The sequence below is a fragment of the Oncorhynchus nerka genome, linkage group LG4 (genome assembly GCF_034236695.1).
Source record: "Oncorhynchus nerka isolate Pitt River linkage group LG4, Oner_Uvic_2.0, whole genome shotgun sequence".
NCBI lineage: Eukaryota > Metazoa > Chordata > Actinopteri > Salmoniformes > Salmonidae > Oncorhynchus > Oncorhynchus nerka.
In genome coordinates, this window is record NC_088399.1 from 64,947,229 (window position 1) to 64,969,473 (window position 22,245).

At 42.0% G+C, this 22,245-nt stretch overlaps 1 protein-coding gene across 4 annotated transcripts; it reads right to left on the minus strand.

The window, feature by feature from the left end:
• Nucleotides 1-9,445: 9,445 nt before the first annotated feature.
• LOC115128429 (GA-binding protein subunit beta-2-like) lies at nt 9,446-20,718 on the minus strand. 4 transcript variants are annotated; one of them, XM_029658273.2, is made up of 8 exons: nt 20,533-20,718; nt 18,215-18,322; nt 17,860-18,027; nt 17,402-17,596; nt 17,091-17,235; nt 13,260-13,430; nt 12,342-12,460; nt 9,446-12,055 (listed from the first exon to the last, which is right to left on the minus strand). In XM_029658273.2, exons 2-8 carry the CDS (start codon nt 18,320-18,322, stop codon nt 11,762-11,764), a joined length of 1,200 nt encoding a protein of 399 aa, XP_029514133.2. In that variant the 5' UTR covers nt 20,533-20,718; the 3' UTR covers nt 9,446-11,761. The 4 variants fall into 4 exon arrangements, with proteins under 4 accessions (XP_029514133.2, XP_029514130.2, XP_029514132.2 ...); XM_029658270.2 differs by having other exon boundaries at nt 13,260-13,433; nt 20,533-20,717; XM_029658272.2 differs by lacking the exon at nt 20,533-20,718 and adding an exon at nt 19,917-20,386 and having other exon boundaries at nt 13,260-13,433.
• Between the last annotated feature and the right edge of the window lie 1,527 nt (nt 20,719-22,245).

Sequence of the window (22,245 nt, forward strand, 5' to 3'; positions counted from 1 at the left end):
AGAATATGTACATGTAAATATATGGATGAGCGATGGCCGTGCGGCTTTGGCAAGATGCAGTAGATGGTATAGTACAGCATATACATATGAGATGAGTAATGTAGGGTATGTAAACATTATATAAAGTGGCATTGTTTAAGTGACCAGTGATACATTTATTAAATCAAATTTTTTATTATTTAAGTGGCTAGAGATTTGAGTCAATATGTTGGTAGCGGCCACTCAATGTTAGTGATGGCTGCTTAACAGTCTGATGGCCTTGAGATAGAAGCTGTTTTTCAGTCTCTCAGTCCTTGCTTTGATGCACCTGTACTGACCTCACCTTCTGGATGATCTTTTTGGCCTTCCTGTGACATCGGGTGGTGTAGGTGTCCTGGAGGGCAGGTATTTTGCCCCCCGGTGATGCATTGAGCAGACCTCACTACCCTCTGGTGAGCATTACGGTTGTGTGCGGAGCAGTTGCCGTACCAGGCGGTGATACAGCCCAACAGGATGCTCTCAATTGTGCATCTGTAAAAGTTTGTGTGTTTTTGGTGACATGCCAAATTTCTTCAGCCTCCTGAGGTTGAAGAGGAGCTGTTGCGCCTTCTTCACCACACTGTCTGTGTGGACCATTTCAGTTTGTCCGTGATGTGTACGCCGAGGAACATAAAACTTTCCACCATCTCCACTACTGTCCCGTCGATGTGGATAGGGGGGTGCTCCCTCTGCTGTTTCCTGAAGTCCACGATCATCTCCTTTGTTTTGTTGATGTCGCAGTAGTGAGGATTAGCGGGGTGGATATGTTGCTTCCTACCCTCACCACCAGGACCCAGTTGCATAGGGCGGGGTGGGTCTCGAGCTTGTTTTTCCATATGAAGTTGTACAAAAGCCTATCTAAGGTACAGCAAGTGGATTTGGGAATGTCAATAGATGAAAAAAGATAGCATGCATAACATAGCCCCTCAGCTTTGGATAAAAGCACCCTTCGTTGAAGACTTAAATCCAACCCTAACCATGAGGATCATTTTTATTGACAGATTCAGTTACAGCGTTCAAATTAAGATCATTCACAGCCTTATGATTTTTGGTGATCTTTACACCGAGGTAGGTTATACTGTCTTCTTCAGAGATGTTACAATCTGCTGGATTGACAGCTCCTTTCAAAACAAACATCTCACATTTGGAAAGATGTAATGCCGAACCTGAGATTTTGGAGAACTGCTTCATGATATCCAATGCTAATCTAGCTTGTGAAACATTTTTTCAAAAAAGGTGAGGTATCATCTGCCAGTTGGGATATCTTGATCTCTCTGGCCTGGAATGTAATGCCTTCAAATGGACTTTTATGAACTAATGAGCATAACATTTGAGATACTAACAACATTTTTTTTAAAGTTGAAATTGGACAACCTTGTCGTATTCCTTTGTAAATGTTAAACCTTGAGGATGTTCCATGACAGAGTTTGATACAGCAATTTCCACCATTATAGAGAGTTCTAATAGCATCAACAAAAAAACAACCAAATTTCAAATGCTTAAGACAATCAAAGATTAAATTGTGACTTACTGTATCAAATGCTTTCTGAAATTTCCAAAAATAGGATAACAGGGAAGTCATCCAATAAATCACAATACTCAACGAAGTCTAACACCAGCCTCAGATGATTAGATATATGGCGCCCTTTCATAAACCCTGATTGATGAATGTCAATGAGATCATTCAAGCAAGACTTGAACCTTTTTGCAAAGATTAAGTCTATAATTTTGTAGTCGTTATTTAGGAGTGTGATTGGATGCCAATTATCAATATTTAAGAGATCCTTGTGTGGTTCAGGTATAAGAGTAATAACCCCTTATAACCCCTTGCTTCAGAGAGGCAGGTAGTTCTCCCTTCTTTATCGCCTCCTTAAAGGTTTCAAGTCAAAATTGTGCTATTTCTTCAGAGAAGGTTTTGTAAAATTCAGAGGTTAATCCATCACAACCTGGAGATTTGTTATTTTTTAACTGAGCAACCACCATAATGGATGTCCATAATGGATAAATCTTGACAACAAGACCGATTGAATTCTTCACGAACCGAATGAACATTCTCTATAGAATCAAGGTGATCCTTAGAGTCACTCAAATTGTTATCTAAGGAGTAAAGATTCTCATAGAACTTAGTGGTAAAGTCTGATAACAATTCTCTATCCTCAGTGGTAATCCCATTAATCTTACATTTCCGAAGTGTGTTGAGTTCCCCTCTCCTCTTTTCCAAATATAAAAAAGTATCTACTGTTCTTTTCGCATTTTCAGGCCATTGTTTTCTGGATCTTATGAAAGCTCCTCTAGTCTTTTCCTCACGCAATGTATCTAGTTGATTCTGTAAATCATTCAATTTAGCTTTCTCATTAAGATCAAGATGCTCAATCTCTGTGATATCCGCAATTGTCTTAGAGATTTCAGCTACCTCACAAAAAGCAAGCCGTTTTCCATAATTAATACAGGCTGAGCGGATTTTACATTTCAGCAATTCCCAATATTTCCCATATTCTGCATTAGATGTAGCTACCGTCATTACTGCACAATCTTACAGTCAACTATATGACTTTATGATCTGTCAGGTCTGCAGGCAGTATTTTTTACCTCTACAGTGTTGGGCTCAAGACTAGAGGTTATCACCCACAAATCAATTCTTCATTGTAAAGAATGATCTCTATTACTCCATGTGTATTGTTTCTCTCCAAGGTTTTTAACTCTCCATTTGTCAATTAAGTCCAAGCTTTGGCAGAAATTCACCAACTTGTTCACACCAATTTTAGGCCTATGGGGGAATATATCAGTTCTATTAGAATAAACCATATTAAAATCTCCACCAACTATAATCTGACTGGATAGATATGTTCTCACAAGACTTTTAAGAATTTCTTCAATTTTCTCTAGAAGTAAGTTATTTGGAGGACTAGAACAGTATCCATATACATTACACAACACAAATAATCTGTCCATGTGGTTGATGACCGCTACTAGCCAATGTCCATTGGAGTCCACTTGAGAAAACAAAACATGTCCATTTGAAATTGTGTGCTAAAATTGCAACCCCAGCTGAATGATTAGTCCCGTGGGCCAAAACAATGACCTTGCCCCACTGATTTTTCCAATAATTATAGTCCTCTTTGCATGAATGTGTTTCTTTAACGAATACAAGATCTGCGTTGCAGTCCTTACAAAAAAAAAAAAACTTCTCTCTTCAACAGGTTTCGTATCCCCCTGGCATTGATTGACATAAACGTCAAGTCCGTATCTATAGAATAGAAAGCAAAATCCTATGCAATCTCAACTCTACCCTCTCTATAAAAAGTTGCTTCATATATGTATTAACAGAAGTCTTAACTTGTAAACAGTAACACCATAATTCAAAACTAGAACGCTCAGTTTGCAGTGGGGAAGGAGGTACCTTGTAAACCTACCGACAGAACAAATCACCCTGGTCGTGTTAATTTTCCATCGTTGAAAAAGGCTCTGATTCCCCTGTAGTATCCACCCTTTCCTTGATTTCGGGCCTGTTGTACAAGAGGCCACAATTTTGCCTTTGCTGCTGCAGTCAAGTCCTCACCGAATCGAAATTCTCTCTCTTTCACAAAGGCGCTTTCCTTTGCTTTCTTCCAAACTGCATCTCTCGCTGTCCGAAAAGCAAACTGAATGATGATCGAGTGGCTGATCTTGTTTCTTCCCAATACGATGAGCGATATAAACAGCCATATCCATATATCCATCGGGGAAGTCCGGTGCCACATGGTTACAGATGTCTCTTACTAAGCCCTTCACATTCTCATCCTGGTCCTCAGAGACACTATAAAGCCATAGCCCCCACATTCTCCGGTATTGCTTTGCTTCCGATAAACGCTCTTGCATGTCTGCGATGGTCTTCTCCTGTGCAGTGCATTTCTCAGAAGTAGCAGTGTTTGCAAGTTTAAGCTCTTCGATACTCTTGTATGCATGATTCAGAGGTCTCGAGGTCAACTATTTTTTATGTGTTTTCGCGTATCATTTTCTCCAGACCATCGGCTCTTTCGTTTATTTTTGCAGAGACAGCATCGATTATGTTGACCTGTAGTTCGCGCAAAGACAATTCTTTCTGTGTCTTTTTGAGTGCAGGACAATTGTCTGGATTTTCAGAATCAACCGAATGTCCAGAATCCTCCATTTCTTCTCCTGAGGAGTCAGGTTGTGGTTTTTCTCCAATGTATGAGTGCTCAGCTAGCAACTGCCTTCTCCTCCCTTTGCTCTTTCGCACATTTTTTTCTTCCATTTCTCAAAGTTTCAGATCAAATTAACGGTCAACTAAGCGTTGTTCTCTATTGTGTTTACTACAAGCCAAGTTATGTTACATTTAATTAAGTTTGAGAGGGATACAAGTTAAGGTTACTCGTAGCAAGCTGAAATCTAGTCTGCACTCGCCTCAATCTTCAGCCTAAGTTTTTTCCCCGATAGTGATCCACTGCTTTGCCAGCAAATCGTCTTGAGTGTGTCTCAATGTATTCAATGGAGTCAATCAATGTTGTTGCTTTCTCATACAGTGTTTGGTAGCTTTCGTCATTTCTGCTGTTTACCCCACGTGCTGGATAACTTGGCACTTAATAGATTTAGCTGGTGTGCTGTTACAGTTACAAAGTGGTGGTGGGTTTGGCAGTTTTGATGTGCTGTGAATTTTACAATGGCTTTTCTCCAGTTCCTAAATCGTGCACTAATGAAGGCAGCATCTGCTCTTTGGCCAAAAGATGGCTGGCTTGAAAACCCTTGGCTACAGTGAAAACACAACACTCCTTTTACTGATGGATTATAATGTATCCAGGGGAAATCGAATCCCACCATACCTTCTCCGCTATGCAATCTGGTTTCAGAGCTGGTCATGGGTGCACCTCAGCCACGCTCAAGGTCCTAAACGATATCATAACCTCCATTGATAAGAGACAATACTGTGCAGCCGTGCTCATCGACCTGGCCAAGGCTTTCGACTCTGTCAATCACCACATTCTTATCGGCAGACTCAATAGCCTTGGTTTCTCAAAAGACTGCCTCGCCTGGTTCACCAACTACTTCTCTGATAGAGTTCAATGTGTCAAATCGGAGGGGCTGTTGTCCGGACCTCTGGCAGTCTCTATGGGGGTGCGACAGGGTTAAATTCTTGGGCTGACTCTCTTCTCTGTACACATCAATGATGTCGCTCTTGCTGCTGGTGATTCTCTGATCTACCACTACGCAGACAACACCATTCTGTATACTTCTGGCCCTTCTTTGGACACTGTGTTAACTAACCTCCAGACGAGCTTCAATGCCATACAACTCACCTTCCGGGGCCAACTGCTCTTAAATGCAAGTAAAACTAAATGCATGCTCTTCAACCGATCGCTGCCCACACCTGCCCGCCCGTCCAACATCACTACTCTGGACGGTTCTGACATATAATATGTGGACAACTACAAATACCTAGATGTCTGGTTAGACTGTAAACTCTCCTTCCAGACTCACATTGAGCATCTCCAATCCAAAATTAAATCTAGAATCGGCTTCCTATTTCGCAACAAAGCATCCTTCACTCATGCTGCCAAACATACCCTCGTAAAACTGACCATACTACTGATCTTCGACTAAGGCGATGTCATTTATAAAATAGCCTCCAACACTCTACTCAACAAATTGGATGCAGTCTATCACAGTGCCATCCATTTTGTCACCAAAGCCCCATATACTACCCACTACTGCGACCTGTACGCTCTCGTTGGCTGGCCCTCGCTTCATACTCGTTGCCAAACCCACTGGCTTCAGATCATCTACAAATCTTTGCTAGGTAAAGCCCCACCTTATCACAGCTCACTGGTCACCATAGCAGCACCCACCCGTAGCACGAGCTCCAGCAGGTATATCTCACTAGTCACCCCCAATGCCAATTCCTCCTTTGGCTACTTTTCCTTCCAGTTCTCTGCTGCCAATGACTGGAACGAACTGCAAAAATCACTGAAGCTGGAGACACATCTCCCTCACTAGCTTTAAGCACCAGCTGTCAGAGCAGCTCACAGATCACTGCACCTGTACATAGTCCATCTATAAATAGCCCATCCAACTACCCCTTCTCCATTCTGTATTTATTTATCTTGCTCCTTTGCACCCCAGTATCTCTACTTGCTCATTCATCTTCTGCACAACTACCATTCCAGTGTTTTAATTGCTATATTGTAATTACTTCGCCACTATGGCATATTTATTGCCTTACCTCCCTTATCTTATCTCATTTGCACACAATGTATAGACTTTTTTTCCTACTGTATTATTGACTGGATGTTTGTTTATTCAATGTGTAACTCTATGTTGTATGCTTTGCTTTATCTTGGCCAGGTCTCAGTTGTAAATTAGAACTTGTTCTCAACTAGCCTACCTGGTTAAATAAAAGTGAAATAAAAAAAAATACATTTGATGTTTTTGTGCCTTTTGACTTAAGGCAATTCAGAAAGCTGATTGAGGACCTTATTACTGACTAATGTGTCTGTTTATGACTGCAACATTGAGTCACATTAAATCTCTCACGTAGTCTCCTTGTGTACGATATGAACATGTTCAAATCAATTTAAACTTCATGTGCAGACAAAAGGGGAATGAGCAATGCACAAGAGGAATACAATTATTTTCTCCTCTTCCTTATCAAATGATACTATTTTCTGTGCTGAAGCCCCTTTGGGAGAACATTTACATGCATCCTAAGAGCCATGGAGGGAATTAAGCATTTAACTCCTTCACGGGGGATTAGTTTAATTAAGATTTTGAAGTGAGGGTGAAATAGGGAAAACAGTAATGTGGAGTTCTGTAGAGTTATGGAGGAGCTCTGCAAACCAACATTCAATGGAGGTCCTGAAGAAAGCTTCCTTTCTTGCTAATGTGGGCCGTGACATGGTCACATTAGCCATCACTTGTTTTGTAACTATTTAATCCTAGTAAAAATCCCCTGTCTTAGGTTAGTTAGGATCACCACTTGATTTTATGAATGTGAAATGGCAGAATAATAATAGAGAGAATGATTTACTTCCACTTGTATTTCTTTCATCACATTCCCAGTGGGTCAGAAGTTTACATACACTCAATTAGTATTTGGTAGCATTACCTTTAAATGGTTTAACTTGGGTCAAATGTTTTGGGTAGCCTTCCAAAAGCTTCCCACAATAAGTTGTGTGAATTTTGGCCCATTCGTCCTGACAGAGCTGGTGTAACTGAGTCAGGTTGTCATGTTCGTTATAATAATTGGACCAAGGCGCAGCGTGCGTAGAGTTTCACATAATTTTTATCAATCGAAACTCACCAAACATAAACAATAAAGCACAACCGAACCGTGAAGCTGCTGGTGTGCACACAGGCAACTAACTGTCCACAAGATCCCACAAATCACAATGGTAAAAATGGCTACCTAGATATGATCCCCAATCAGAGACAACGATAAACAGCTGTCTCTGATTGGGAACCATAGCAGCTCAACATAAACCATTAATCACCTAGATGACCCACCCTAGTCACTATCACGCCCCAACCAACATAGAAAATAAACAGCACTCTATGGTCAGGGCGTGACACAGGTTGTAGGTCTCCTTGCTCACACACGCTTTTTCAGTTCTGCCCACAAATTTTCTGTGGGATTGAGGTCAGGGTTTTGTGATGGCCACTCCAATAGCTTGACTTTGTTGTCCTTAAGCCATTTTGCCACACCTTTGGAAGTATGCTTGGGGTCATTGTTCATTTGGAAGACCCATTTGCGACCAAGCTTTAACTTCCTGACTGAGGTCTTGAGATGTCATGATGCCATCTATTTTGTGAAGTGCACCAGTCCCTCGTGCAGCAAAGCACCCCCACAACATGATGCTGTCACCCCTTTGCTTCACGGCTGTAATGGTGTTCTTCTGCTTGTAAGCCTCCCACTTTTACCTCAAAACATAACGATTTTCATTATGGCCAAACAGTTCTATTTCTGTTTCATCAGACCAGAGGACATTTCTCCAAAAAGTACGATCTGTGTCCCCCTTTTCAGTTGCAAACCGGTCTGGCATTTGTTATGGCGGTTTTGGAGCAGTGGCTTCTTCCTTGCCGAGTGGCCTTTCAGGTTATGTCGACATAGGACTCGTTTTGCTGTGGATATAGATACTTTTGTACCTGTTTCCTCCAGCATCTTCACAAGGTCCTTTGCAGTTCTGGGGTTGATTTGCACTTTTTGCACCAAAGTACATTCATCTCTAGGAGACAGAACGCATCTCCTTCCTGAGTGGTATGACGGCTGCGTGGTCCCATGGTGTTTATACTTGCGTACTATTGTTTGTACAGATGAACGTGGTACCTTCAGGCGTTTGGAAATTGCTCCCAAGGATGATCCAGACTTGTGGAGCTCTACAAAAAAAAAATCTGAGGTCTTGGCTGATTTCTTTTGATTTTCCCATGTCAAGCAAAGGGACACTGAGTTTGAAGGTAGGCCTTGAAATACAGCCACAGGTACACCTCCAATTGACTCAAATTATGTCAATTAGCCTATCAGAAGCTTCTAAAGCCATGACGTAATTTTCTAGAAGTTTCCAAGCTGTTTAAAGGCACAGTCAACTTAGTGTATGTAAACTTCTGACCCACTGGAATTGTGATACAGTGAATTGTAAGTGAAGTAATGTCTGTAAACAATTACTTGTCATGCACAAAGTAGATGTCCTAACCGACTTGACAAAACTATAGTTTGTTAACAAGAAATTTGTGGAGTGGTTGAAAAACTAGTTTTAATGACTCCAACCGTATGCAAACGGGGGTTACAGCAACAGGATGACATACTAGAAGCATCTATTACACAGGTTATTGTCAGGTAACCCGAATATTGCTACAAAAAAAGCAGTTCTCCCTCGTATAAGAGTTTGCATTTATTTGATTCTTAAAAATAGTCAAACTTCTTGAAAAAAAAAATACAAAACTATCCTACATTATTTGTCACATTCATTCTTGTGGCAAGACCATCGTTCCTTATCTTCTCAAAACTGTCAAGAGGAAAGTCCCTGAGTGTTCTGTCTCCTGTATCCCATTAGAGATATAATTATAATTCTGGATCTGGTCTATTCCATTATAGTCTTTGTATCAGAACGTTTTCAGATGCTTATGGTAAAAGTCCGATCAGACAATCCAAAGCTTCACAACACAACTTCACTGCAGTGCCAGGAATAGCTGTGTGACATTGCAAATCCCAAACAGTTGGAGAACTTGGCCTGCATGCATCAAATGAGGGAAGTTAAAAGAAAAACTCTGCCCAAAACAAATATTGGTATTTGTTTCATCAGTCCATTGTTGATTGAAACACCAAAAAGATAGTTTTGGGTTGTAGTTTTCCTTTCAAATGTGGCTGAGGGACACTAGTGAGTGAAGGATCTTGACTACAGTGAGGATATAGAATTAAAAACAGTCTTTGAACCCAAGATCCACATCATTTGCAGGTACGAGCTTGTATTTTATTTTCAATTATGTTATCCTGGTAGGCAGTACAAGTGAAATATCACCTTACATAAATGAGTTAGAAAATGGAATGCATTTAATAAAAGCTTCAACGTTACCGTGCGACACTACAGTCGTTTCACTTTCTGTATTAGCAGCAAATCGACTCATTTGAGGGTAAGAAATATAGATATGATCCCTGCTCAATTTCATTTCAGACCAGATCAGTCCGTTAAAGTGTAGTGCCACCTGCTGGTCAATATGGAACAATGTCTAAAACAACAAAAAAAATGGAGGAAATGGTCCAGCGCCACCGGTTCTCAATCTCTGAGAAGACCGAAGTTATTGAGCAAACACTTCAAAGCATGTTCCAGATACCAGTTGTAACATTTTTAAAAGGCCGTTTCATACTTTTTAATCAAAGCAAGCAAAGTCCACACAAAGTCATTCGTGGCTCGGTCAAGTGCCCTCAACTGTGAGAGCAGTAGCGAAACAGGTAGATCTATAAACCCGTCAAATCATGGTAAATGGAATGATTTAATCATTTGGTGCATACATGTTCGCCTGTACAATCTGGCAAAGAGATGCTAAACTAAGAAAGGGACGACATGCTTAGAAATCATATATAAGCAGTCTACATTCCAAAGCATTCAGATACACTTAAAAATACAATTTTATATGTACATAATAAAAAGGCTTGCTGAGAGCTTATAAAAAAATATCATACTCGTGGAGAACGTCGACTTCTCAAAGGAAGAGAGCGGTCTAAGTTTACAATGGGTGAATGGAGACCGCCATAGGAACGGTATTCCAGCAAAACAGCAGACCTCTTCCGCCAAGTAAAGGGGTGGTCTGGGGGGGGGTTCAATTCTGAAACGGTGGTGTATTTCATCCACCCAATTAGCCATGGTGGGAAATTAATTATACAAGATGTACTCCTCTCAAACTGACCAAGGATCAGTGTACAGAAACATTATTTTAAATATTCAAATTGGTGTGTGTGTATATCTGTCGCTCAACATGGTTCAACTCAAATTGCAGTTAGACCCACTAAAGTCATTTTAAACCTGGGCAAGAGCATCCGATACATCTGAACTCTAATTTCAGTGGAAATATCCCATTGACGTCAATGCAAAATGTAGGCACAACTTAAACCAGCTTTGGCATCTCAAGTTTAGATTGGGCCCTCACTGAATAGCAGGCAGAGATTACTTTCCTTTAACACCCTTCAACCCTGAGAGATGAATGTTAACCCAGACGTTGTTCACGTTCTCATTCAGGGTGGGAGAAGACAAAACGGCACAGTAACTGTAGCAGAAACAAGTGATGGGACATAGTCATTGTCAGAAGGACACAGCAATCTGAAAGCCTTATTCCTGTCCGTCTCCGGCTTTGGGGAGTGGGACTACTAGTGATTAAAGCCACAGGGGCCTTGAAACGGGAGGACGTTATTCTTTGTATTGACATCAGCAGGGAGAGGGTGGGGGGTTGTGGCTTTTGCAACAGTAAAAATATAATCACTGCTGCACTCAAAGTGGCACGGACCATAACACCCACAGAGGACAAAGCTAACGTGGTGCCATGAAAGTCAAAACAATTCCCGACTTTGAAACAATTCATTACTACATTGTGAATGCGGAGTCCAATAAATGCTGGGAATGACTGTTGCCAACTGCATGCCCTGTCATTTGTCCTGTAAGACTTTTCAAATAGGTATTCTTAAATACAATTCCCATTGCAGTGGAGCCCATGATGGTGGAGGTGGTAGGATGGAGGAGTGAGGGAGAGGGCAACTTTTGAGGCCCGAAAGAACTGAAAACAAACAAAAGTGTTCTCTCCACAGACTGGTCCTCTGGCACCACGGATGGACTCGTCTTGGACATCTTATGATATGTAGTTGGCAACGTGAAAATGTATTTCCCACACCACTGACATGTCTCAGACGCCACAGACAAGAGACCGAGTAACCCGTTTCTCTCAGATAGCATACACGTTTTTCAGGCAGGAAACCTTATCCACAGGCTGAGCAGGTCCCATTCCAGCTCCTCAACCAACCTGTGATGCACCTCCTATTCAGCTCCTCACTTCGCTACTTGTTAAAAAAAAACATGATTGAGGGAGAGAAAAAAACGACTGAAACGGCAGAAAGAGTAAGTAAATATAGTACAAACAAAACAAAACATTAAAAAACTCAGATGGGTGGGAAAAACTTAAAAGAGCTATGGAAAAAGCTGATAGCCTGCCCCGTTGCCTGAGTTCGTGTCCATTTCTCCTTCCATCAGTGACATCAGTCTGTCTGGCGTTATGAGATGACCTCTGTGTGGGAGGGCACCGACTCCACCAGCATCACCTGCTCCTCGGCCGAGTCCAGCTCCTCCGTCTTAATGATGATGTCTCCCTCCTGGAGCACCACCACCTCCTCCTCCTCCTCCTCCTCCACCACTTCTTCCTGCTCAGAGGTGCCGTTGGTATGGCTGTGCGACATGGCCTCCAGCTTCATACGGTACTGCTCTGCTTCCTGCTCTTTGCACATCAGCTGCTGCCGGTACTCCTGGGCCTTCCGGTTGGCCTCCTGCAGCTGCCTCTGTAACTGCTCCTGGACGGATGAAGAGGAGAAAGGGACAGAAAGGTCAGACCAAAGTTCACACACTTGCACTTCACTTGTGCCAACTGCACAGTATCAAAGTACCAAAATAATCTAAAGAGTTTGTTTTCCTAACTTAAGCCCCCAAAACATTTCACAGCAGCATCTAGAATCTCGAGAAATATGCAATACAAAATAAATTAACAAAACATTTTGCTTGAGTCAGAAACCAATTAAAATGGCAGAAGCATATCAGTTTAATGTGTTGCACAAGAGAAAATGTTCCCCCCCCGCCGACCGTGTCTCCAGACTCCATGTGGTTGGCAGAGGCCTCTAGTTTCCTCTTGCGGGCAGGCGGGGGCTGGGGTTCCTCCTCAACCACCTCCTCTGTCACCTGATTGGCTGGCATCGCCAACACTGCAAATCAACAGACAACAGCTCAGAGCCTGAAGGAACATAGTATCGAACAGGACCATTAGGTTAATTAATAAACTAAATGAATGACGAAGTAGTACACAATGTCCGACAAAGGAACTAGAACAAAACAATCTGCCAGAAAGCTAGAAACTGTTGACTACAAATACAAGGTCCACACTGTCACAACAATAAGGTTGCTTGTAGGTTAAGTGGACATTCCACTGTGGCTAAAGTTACCTACCGCTTTAATGCTGCATTCATAAAGTGAGAAGGTGGTAATTACCAGTCACAAATACCGGTTGGATGCATTCACGTTCTTTGAAGCCATTGAGAAAGGCCAAGAATGTGACAACCACATTAACAGATTTATAAAAAACAATGTTTTGTTGTTGCATTTAATTGATGAAAATGCTGTTAGAGGTAATTTCCTTATTAGATGACGTCAGAGGTAAGCATGTGGGAGAGGTCAGAGCTGAGAGATGACAGACGAGTTTCCTACTAGTAATTACCAGTTGGGAGGGGCGATAGTGGATTTTCCCAGTCGTACAGTATGTGGTAAGACCACCTTCCCACTTGGTTATGAATGCAGCATTAGAACACCAAGTGCTGGTTTCCCAGACCCAGATAAAGCCTAGTCCGATACTCAAAACAGCTATCAATTGAGATTCTCCACTGAGCATGCCTTTTCAGTCCGAGAGTAGGGTCCAAGAAACTGTTCCCAAATGGATAGAGGCTATGGGAAGTGGCTAAAGGCTGAAATGAGCACCGTTATGTGACCAAAAGTGAGACGTTCTCTTACTCTGTTGTCCATGCTGCATGGTGACAAAGAATGGCTGACCAAGCCCTCCAGTCTGTAGGTTACCGTGTTGGTCGGTCACTATCGTGATAACCCTTTGACCTTGCTCGTTCACCATGTGCTGGATGCTGCCGGGGTCCAAAGAATTGGCTGCTATGGCTTCCTCCGAGTCACCTGCTGTCAGACAAGGGGTAAAAAAGAGGGAGAGCGGGGGAAAAGGTTCACGTTTAGTGTCGACCGTCGTTCTTGTATTAGGAAATAGGTCATGTTTAAGCCTATATACAGTACCAGTCAAAAGTTTGGACAACTACCTAACTATTCAAGTGTTTTTCCTGTATTTGTACTATTTTTATGTAGAATAATAGTGAAGACATCAAAACTATGAAATAACCCATATCAAATGATGTAGTAACCAAAAAAAAAAAAAGTGTTTAAACAAATTAAAATATATTTTAGATTCTTCAAAGTAGCCAACATTTGCCTTGACAGCTTTGCACACTCTTGGCATTCTCTAAACCAGCTTCAATTGGAATGCTTTTCCAACAGTCTTGAAAGAGTTCCCACATATGCTGAGCACTTGTTGGTTGCTTTTCCTTCACTCTGCGGTGAAACTCATCCCAAACCATCTCAATTGGGTTGAGGTCAGGTGATTGTGGAGGCCAGGTAATCTGATGCAGTACTCCATCACTCTCCTTCTTGGTCAAATAGCCCTTACACAGCCTGGAGGTGTGTTGGGTCATTGTCCTGTTGAAAAACAAATAATCCCACTAAGTGCAAACCAGATCAGATGGCGTATCGCTGCAGAATGCTGTGGTAGTAATGCTGCTTAAGTGTGGCTTGATTTCTAAATAAATCACTGACAGTGTCACCAGCAAAGCACCCCCACACCTCCTCCATTCTTCCCAGTAGGAACCACACATGCGTTCACCTACTCTGCGTCTCACAAAGACACAGCGGTTGGAACCAAAAATCTCACATTTGGACTCGGACCAAAATGACAGATTTCCATCACTCTAATGTCCATTGCTCGTGTTTCTTGGCCCAAGCAAGTCTTTTCTTCTTATCAGTGGCCTTAAGTAGTGGTTTCTATGCAGCAATTTGACCATGAAGGCTTGATTCAGTCTCCTCTGAACAGTTTATGTTGATATGTGTCTGTTACTTGTCTGTTACTGTAAAGCATTTATTTGGGCTGTAATCTGAGGCTAGTAACTCTAATGAACTTATCCTCTGCAGCAGAGGTAACTCAGGGTCTTCCTTTCCTATGGCGGTCATCATGAGAGCCAGTTTCATCATAGCGCTTGATGTTTTTGCAACTGCACTTGAAGTTTCCGGATTGACTTGACCTTCATGTCTTTAAGTAATGGACTGTAGTATTTCTTTGCTTATTTGAGCCGTTCGTGCCATAATATGGAATTGGTCTTTTACTAAATACGGCCATCTTCTGTATACCTCCCCTACCTTGTCACATCGCAAGGAAAGAAATTCCACAAATTAACAAGGCACAACTGTTAATTGAAATGGATTCCAGGAGACTACCTCATGAAGGTGGTTGAGAGAGTGCCAAGTGTGTAAAGCTGTCATCAAGGCAAAGTGTGGCTACTTTGAGGAATCTCATAAATTTAGATTTGTTTAACACTTTTTTGGTTACTACATGATTCCATGTGTTATTTCATAGTTTTGATGTCTTTACTATTATTCTACAATGTAGAAAATAGTTTTAAAAAATAAAGAAAATCTCTGGAATATGGAGCGTGAGGATTGCCAACCCTTCTCTGTTGGCGCAGCGGTTTTATCCCCAGTGAATTTGGAGAGGTCACTTTATAGTAACAATCCTATTATACATAGCACAGTCTGCATCTGGCAAAGAAAGGTCAATTTTGACCTTAAACCAATATCATTCCTGCTTCCTATTTCCAGGAATCCCTCCTTTGCCCCCTCTAACCTTGACAACCCCTTTAAGCGATGGGGAGAGCTCGGGATCAATACCATAGGGGATCTATATATAGAAGGGAACGTTGCCTCCTTTGATTTGCTGAGGGAAACCTATAATCTTCCCAGTAACTTTTTTCCCAGATACTTACAGATTAGAGACTGTTAGAAAACATCTTCCGACATTTGGAAACGCTAAACCTTCCATGTTTGACGGATACAAATGTGTCCCACCTCAGGCAAACTGATCTCTCGTCTATATGACGCTTTTCAATCTGTTCGCGCACCTTCTACAGATGCCATTAAGGCAAAATGGGAGGAAGAGCTATGGACTGACATTTCTGTGGCAGACTGGGAAGATCGCTTGGAGTATATACACTAGAGGTCGACCGATTAATCGGAATGGCCGATTAATTAGGCCCGATTTCAAGTTTTCGTAATCGGAAATCAGTATTTTTGGACACAGATGAATTTTTTTATATTTTTATATATATACTTTTTAACACCTTTATTTAATCTTTATTTAACTAGGCAAGTCAGTTAAGAACGCATTCTTATTTTCAATGACTGCCTAGGAACAGTGGGTTAACTGCCTTGTTAAATGACTTAAATGTTGTTCAGGGGCAGAATGACAGATTTTTACCTTGTCAGCTCAGGGATTCAATTTTAGAACCTTACAGTTAACTAGTCCAACGCTCTAACCACCTGATTACATTGCACTCCACGAGGAGCCTGCCTGTTACGCGAATGCAGTAAACCAAGGTAAGTTGCTAGCTAGCATTAAACCTAATTTGCCAGAATTCAACATAATTATGGATGGAAGTTCCCTCCACCAAATTATGGCTCAGCGATTTGGCAAACACTACACTACAGATATATTCTGAGAAATAAATTAACATTTGATCAAATCTGGCAGTCTCTCTTCTCTTATTTGGACCATTTGGCACTGCGAATGTGTACATTTTAATGCACTCTCACTTGTGATGTTTTAATCTACCCTTGGGCAGCATGTGCTTGCCCAGGGATGGGGGGGGGGGTGTATCCTCTTTCTGTATGTTTTATTTTGTATTATTTAGTTTGTACCTATAACTCTGGGTCTTTTCGAATCAGTCTGCTCTTATGTTTATATAAGAATTGCATACTTGTCTTTTCTATAAAATACCTATACACCATTTGTGTGTGTGTAAAAGAAAACCAAGGAATGAGTAGGTGTGTTCAAACTTTTGACTGGTACTGTACATATTCTGGACTGTACTTTGTGGCAGTCAACGTGTGGGCTCAATCTTCTCATTTAAATAAGCATTACATACAGAAGTAACAAGATAAAGCGCAAAGGAATTCAAGCTGTGAGAAAGTATTTCCATCTGATCGGTGAGAATCAATGTTTCTTTTCTGCATGACCTTTGATTCCCACATATCTCACATTGTGGTCACTACCTCATTGTGTGGGACCACAAAGCATCAACAGACCCTATCAGTTTATGAGATCAGAGTGATAAAGGCCAGGGAATAGGCACTAGACTAGAGGAAACAACGAAGTGTGAGGCACTTTTCTCTGAGGCGGGGGTATCCTTGAAAAGATGTAGCCGTTAACTGGAGAAACCAGGTCATTTTTACCTGACTGGCTGGCCTTCTCTTTCCATAACCAGCGGAGGCTACCGAGGGTAGGACGGCTCATAATAATGGCTGGAGCAAATGGAATGGTATTAAACACGTGGATTTATTTGATACCATTCCACGCCAGTCATTACCGCGAGCCCGTCCTGCACAATTAAGTGCCACCAACCTCCTGTGTTTTTAACATCCACAAACCCTTCGACAGAAGACCAGTCATTTCAAATAGTATGAACCCTAGCCTAACTGAAGGAGGTTTGGTGTCTGTGTGTGTAGAAACCCAGTAGCTACCCGAGTTAATGTTGTTGAGGAGGTCTGCCAGGTTGACCACACCCCCCGGGAGCCCTGGGATGCCCTGGATGATAAACTGAGGCTGGGCCGAGCTCCCCGTCATGCCAGCCTCTGCGTTCATGTTCACCTGGTTCTGCATTCCCTCCTATAGACAATGTCAACAACACTATCAGAGAGACAGACAGATAGATACACACACACACAGGAGACTGCCAGGAGCAAGTCCTCTAGGTACATTTGTCCTTTTTGGTCTAGAATAGTGCGCGGAAACATTCTCTCAACTAGACTCCACATGCAACTTAAGGTCTCACCTGTAGTAGGAGCATAAGGTCTGCATTCTGGATGTCTCCTGCGATGTCAAACGGCGTCTTATCAAATTTACTGAGAGCGTGAACATCGGCGCCATGTTTCACGAGCGTCTCCGCTACCCTTTGGTGGCCATTCTGGGCGGCCCAGTGGAGAGCAGTCATCTTCAGCATGTCCTTGGCATTAATGTCTGCGCCACTCTGTAGTGTGATCCAGGAGAAATGACAGGGACGGGATAAGACAGCTGGCAGACTTGGCAGCTTTACTGCTTTCTTCACACATGTTTTCCACTTTTTCTAGTGTACTTAAATTTAAGAAATGTTTGTCAGAGAAAGAGCAGGACTCTGCATCTGAAAATGGCCTCTGGTCAAAAGCAGTGCACTATATTAGGAATTGGCCAGGTCAGACCCTAAACACACACAATAAACAGCTAAAACCATAGAAAAGAAAGAGACAGGTGTACCCTGACTAATAGATCCACGATGACATTGTGGCCCTCTGAAGCAGCCATGTGCAGAGGGGTCCTGTCCACTTTGGTTCGGGCATCCCTGCTGACGCCTGCCCTGAGCAGCACCTCGGCAGTGGAATAGTGCCCGTGTTGGGCGGCCAGGTGCAACGGAGATGTGCCCAGCTGCTCAGAGTGCCAAAGAGAAAGAGGGATAAAGAGTCAAAACACCATACAGTTGACTGGCACTTCAAACAATGTTTTACATTTAAACCACACAAACCAGCCAAAACCCTGGGGTGGGTAAAACTAGTTAAACTGAAGCAGATAATGAAAATTGCCCAGATAGAGAAGGTAAGACCGGAATCATTACCCAGTCTGTGGTGAAGGGAGCCCCATTGGCCATGAGTGTCCTGACTTCATCGTCCTGGCCTTTCCGTGCAGCCTCAAGGAGCCGCTTCCCCAAATCCACCAGCGACATCTGAGACAACACAATTACAAAGGTTGCAGTATTTGGCCCTGTGACGGTACATGTATGCAACTGTTGCAGTATGTTTTCACTGAGGTGGTAGCCTGACTTAGGTCTGCTGTTAAACAGTATTAGGCGGTTGTGAAGTTACAAGTTCACACAATGTAGGCCTGCCTACCTGTTACAGCTCATGTAGTGTACACATAAATAGGGTCCTGTATTTTGGTTATAATCGTGTCACATGAACTGGATTTGAACCTTATATCATAAAACTGTCCCCTTTTCTTTTTATGTCAGATGGTCCAGCACCATCCTCAGAGAATTGCTTTCATTTTTGGTCCAAATCTCATTTCTGAAAAAAGACTTCAAATAAAAGGTTAAAATCCAGGTCATATGACATGATTTACCAAAACACAGGGCCCTACTTAATAAAGTATGTACTTTTAAGCCAACTTTTGAAACTCAATAATGGGTTAGGGTACTCGTGCATTTTTGGCTAACTTAATCAAATGAGAGGACTCTGCCCTGAGCATATATTTACAATTTAACATAGCTATAAGTGTGTTAATCCCAATTCAGATATTACATACATAAAGTTGTGTTATTAGCTATGCTAGATCAATTTTGTTAAACAGAAATCACCATGGAAGTATTATAGTCGTAATGGAACTTACAACGTTGACTCATCACATATGCTGCGGCTACTGTTTAGCATCTATCCGGTTTCCTAGTCACTTTACCACTACCTATATGTAACATATCTACCTCGTACCTCTGCACATGGATTCGGTACTGGTACCACATGTATATAGCCAATTGATCTCGTTACTCATTGTGCATTTATTCATCGTGTTACTATTTTTCTCTCTGCGTTGTTGGGAAGGGCCCTAATCATCTCACCGTTTGTCTACACCTGTTAACAAAGCATGTGACAAATCAAATGTGGTTTGATTAACAACTTGGCGTTAGTAATGCAAGATATCGATCGTGAAATAGACCAACAACAAAAAATACGGCAGCAAAGGGGCGCGCTTTCGTTCTGTGGAGTGTCTTGGCTACACATCTCTGGAGAAGAAACGGGCTTTTGTTGTTGCTGCAGACTCGTGCTTATTTAGGCGAATGAGTCGAGCCAATCCCGGATATATGCTTGTCAGATGTCCCATTTGAGCACAACACAATTCATGTTGTAAAGTAAAGAAGTTATTGATTATGCTACAGATCTAACGTACATCACTCGAAACCCTTTGGCATCGCTCAATGCTGGTATGAGTGGTGGTAGTTTTTCATAACAGGGAATAATAGGCTAGTTATACTGTTGAAAATCGCGTTGATCGGAGGTATGCATCCGTAAACAATCACGCAGTGTGCTGTTGGACACAAAATAAAATGTGAATAGCTTGATGTGAACTTTTTTGTTTTGTCGTTACATTGTAGCTAGCTGGTTGGTTTACTATTACTACATCATGAAAGCCCACTATAACAGGAGGCTCTCTTCATGGCAAAAGCGTGGAGATGGAGACGATGAGTAGCCATCTTATACGCCTCGGTGGTGAAAACGAACAAGAGCCGGCCATGTGTTACATTATCCGTTAAATCATTCACCTACATTATTTAACAACCACGAACAACGACATTTAAATACATGACAGGAAACTCTTTGATATTAAGTTGTTGGTTTTCCGGGGGAAGTCAAGAGAAATTCCTATTTTACACGAAGAGAAAAAACTACTTCCACATCCGGTTAACAGCATTCTTTCTCGCACGCTTCATCAAATGGTTTCGCGCAATTTTTCTGATTTTAAACGATCGATTAATTCATAATTACTTTTTGTCAAAGAGATGCCATCACCTTTACCGTGCGAGTATTTATACAATATCATATGAGCCTGATGGCGCCAGGTTTGTTATCTAACCAACCATGTAGCTAGTTAGCTAAGGTTCGCAAGCAATAACTTCACATACTAGCTACGTTAACGACACTTAAAGTATGAACACACTTAAGAAATGGGAAAGTTCCACAAACTGTTTAGTGCGCGTGATTAATGTGGACTTTCGCACAATGTCCCAGCTTCGAAACTACCACCTTACTGTGTTACTCGGTCTCGTAACTAGCCAGATCTAAGATAGTTAGCTAATGCCTGGCTAACTTTAATAACAGCTAACGCTAGCTAGCTGGAGGCGGAATCCCGAATGGACGCAAACTAACGTTGTGTAGTTCTTACCTCAATACGGCTTCAAATGAATGCTCTTAGGCTGCAGACATAAGTTCCTTGACTTTACCCAATTATCTTGAATGTTCTCCTCACCTTAGATAATGAAAATAAATTATATTTTTGTATTAAAACGGATACAAAGATGGCGGCAACTCGACACCGGAGGTGGAAATCGAGCTTTTTGAACCCTCTTGTGGGCGGGCGAATGAAAAAGTAGCAAGCCCTTCAATGGCCAATTAACCCATTACGGTAAAAAGGCGATACTGAATTTACGCTGTAAAAAAAAATATGAACGCAACTTGTGAAGTGTTTGTCCCATGTTTCATGAGCTGAAATAAAAGATCCCAGACATTTTCCATGTGCACAAACAGATTATTTATCTCAAATGTTATGCACAAATTTGTTTACATCCTTGTTAGTGAGCCTTTCTCCTTTGCCATGATAATCCATCCATCTGACAAGTGTGGTATATCAACAAGCTGATTAAACAGCATGATCATTACACATGTGCACCTTGTGCTGGGGACAATAAAAGGCCACTCTAAAATGTGACGTTTTGTCACACAAAACAATACCACAATGTCTCAAATTTTGAGGGAACGTGCAATTGGCATGCTGACTGCAGAAATGTCAGCCAGAACTGTTGCCAGATAATTTAATGTTAATTTCTCTACCATAAGCCGCCTCCTTCGTTTCAGTATGTCCAACCGTTCTCACAACTGCGGACCACGTGTTTTTTGATGTCAACCTTGTGAACAGAGTGCCCCATGCTGGCGGTGGGGTTATTATTATTATTTTTTTCACCTTTATTTAACAAGGTAGGCTAGTTGAGAACAAATTCTCGTTTACAACTGCAACCTGGCCAAGATAAAGCAAAGCAGCGCAATACAAACAACAATACAGAGTTACACATGGAATAAACAAACATACAGTCAATAATACAATAGAAAAAGTCTATATACAGTGTGTGCAAATGAGGTAGGATAAGGGAGGTAAGACAATAAATAAGCCATAGTGGCAAAATAATTACAAAATAGCAATTAAACACTGGAGTGATAGATGTGCAGAAGATGAGTGTGCAAGTAGAGATACTGTGACGCTACGGTCACAAGACGTCCCTAGAATTTCTAAGCAAATAGAGCTCCATTTTTATGGAATGGTCTGCCTACCCATGTGAGAGACGCAAACTCGGTCTCAACCTTTAAGTCTTTACTGAAGACTCATCTCTTCAGTGGGTCATATGATTGAGTGTAGTCTGGCCCAGGAGTGTGAAGGTGAACGGAAAGGCTCTGGAGCAACGAACCGCCCTTGCTGTCTCTGCCTGGCCGGTTCCCCTCTTTCCACTGGGATTCTCTGCCTCTAACCCTATTACAGGGGCTGAGTCACTGGCTTACTAGGGCTCTTTCATACCGTCCCTAGGAGGGGTGCGTCACTTGAGTGGGTTGAGTCACTGATGTGATCTTCCTGTCTGGTTTGCATCCCCCCTTGGGTTGTGCCGTGGCGGAGATCTTTATGGGCTATACTCGGCCTTGTCTCAGGATGGTAAGTTGGTGGTTGAAGATATCCCTCTAGTGGTGTGGGGGCTGTGCTTTGGCAAAGTGGGTGGGGTTATATCCTTCCTTTTTGGCCCTGTCCAGGGGTATCATCGGATGGGGCCACAGTGTCTCCTGCCCCCTCCTGTCTCAGCCTCCAGTATTTATGCTGCAGTAGTTTATGTGTTGG

Coding starts and splice junctions, on each gene's coding strand:
- LOC115128429 (XM_029658270.2), bottom strand. CDS start 18,322: ATGTCGCTGGTGGATTTGGGGAAGCGGCTCCTTGAGGCTGCACGGAAA. Junction 18,028..18,214: donor CTCCCTTCACCACAGACTGG/GTAATGATTCCG, acceptor CACTCTGAGCAG/CTGGGCACATCTCCGTTGCA. Junction 12,056..12,341: donor ACATGGAGTCTGGAGACACG/GTCGGCGGGGGG, acceptor TCATCCGTCCAG/GAGCAGTTACAGAGGCAGCT.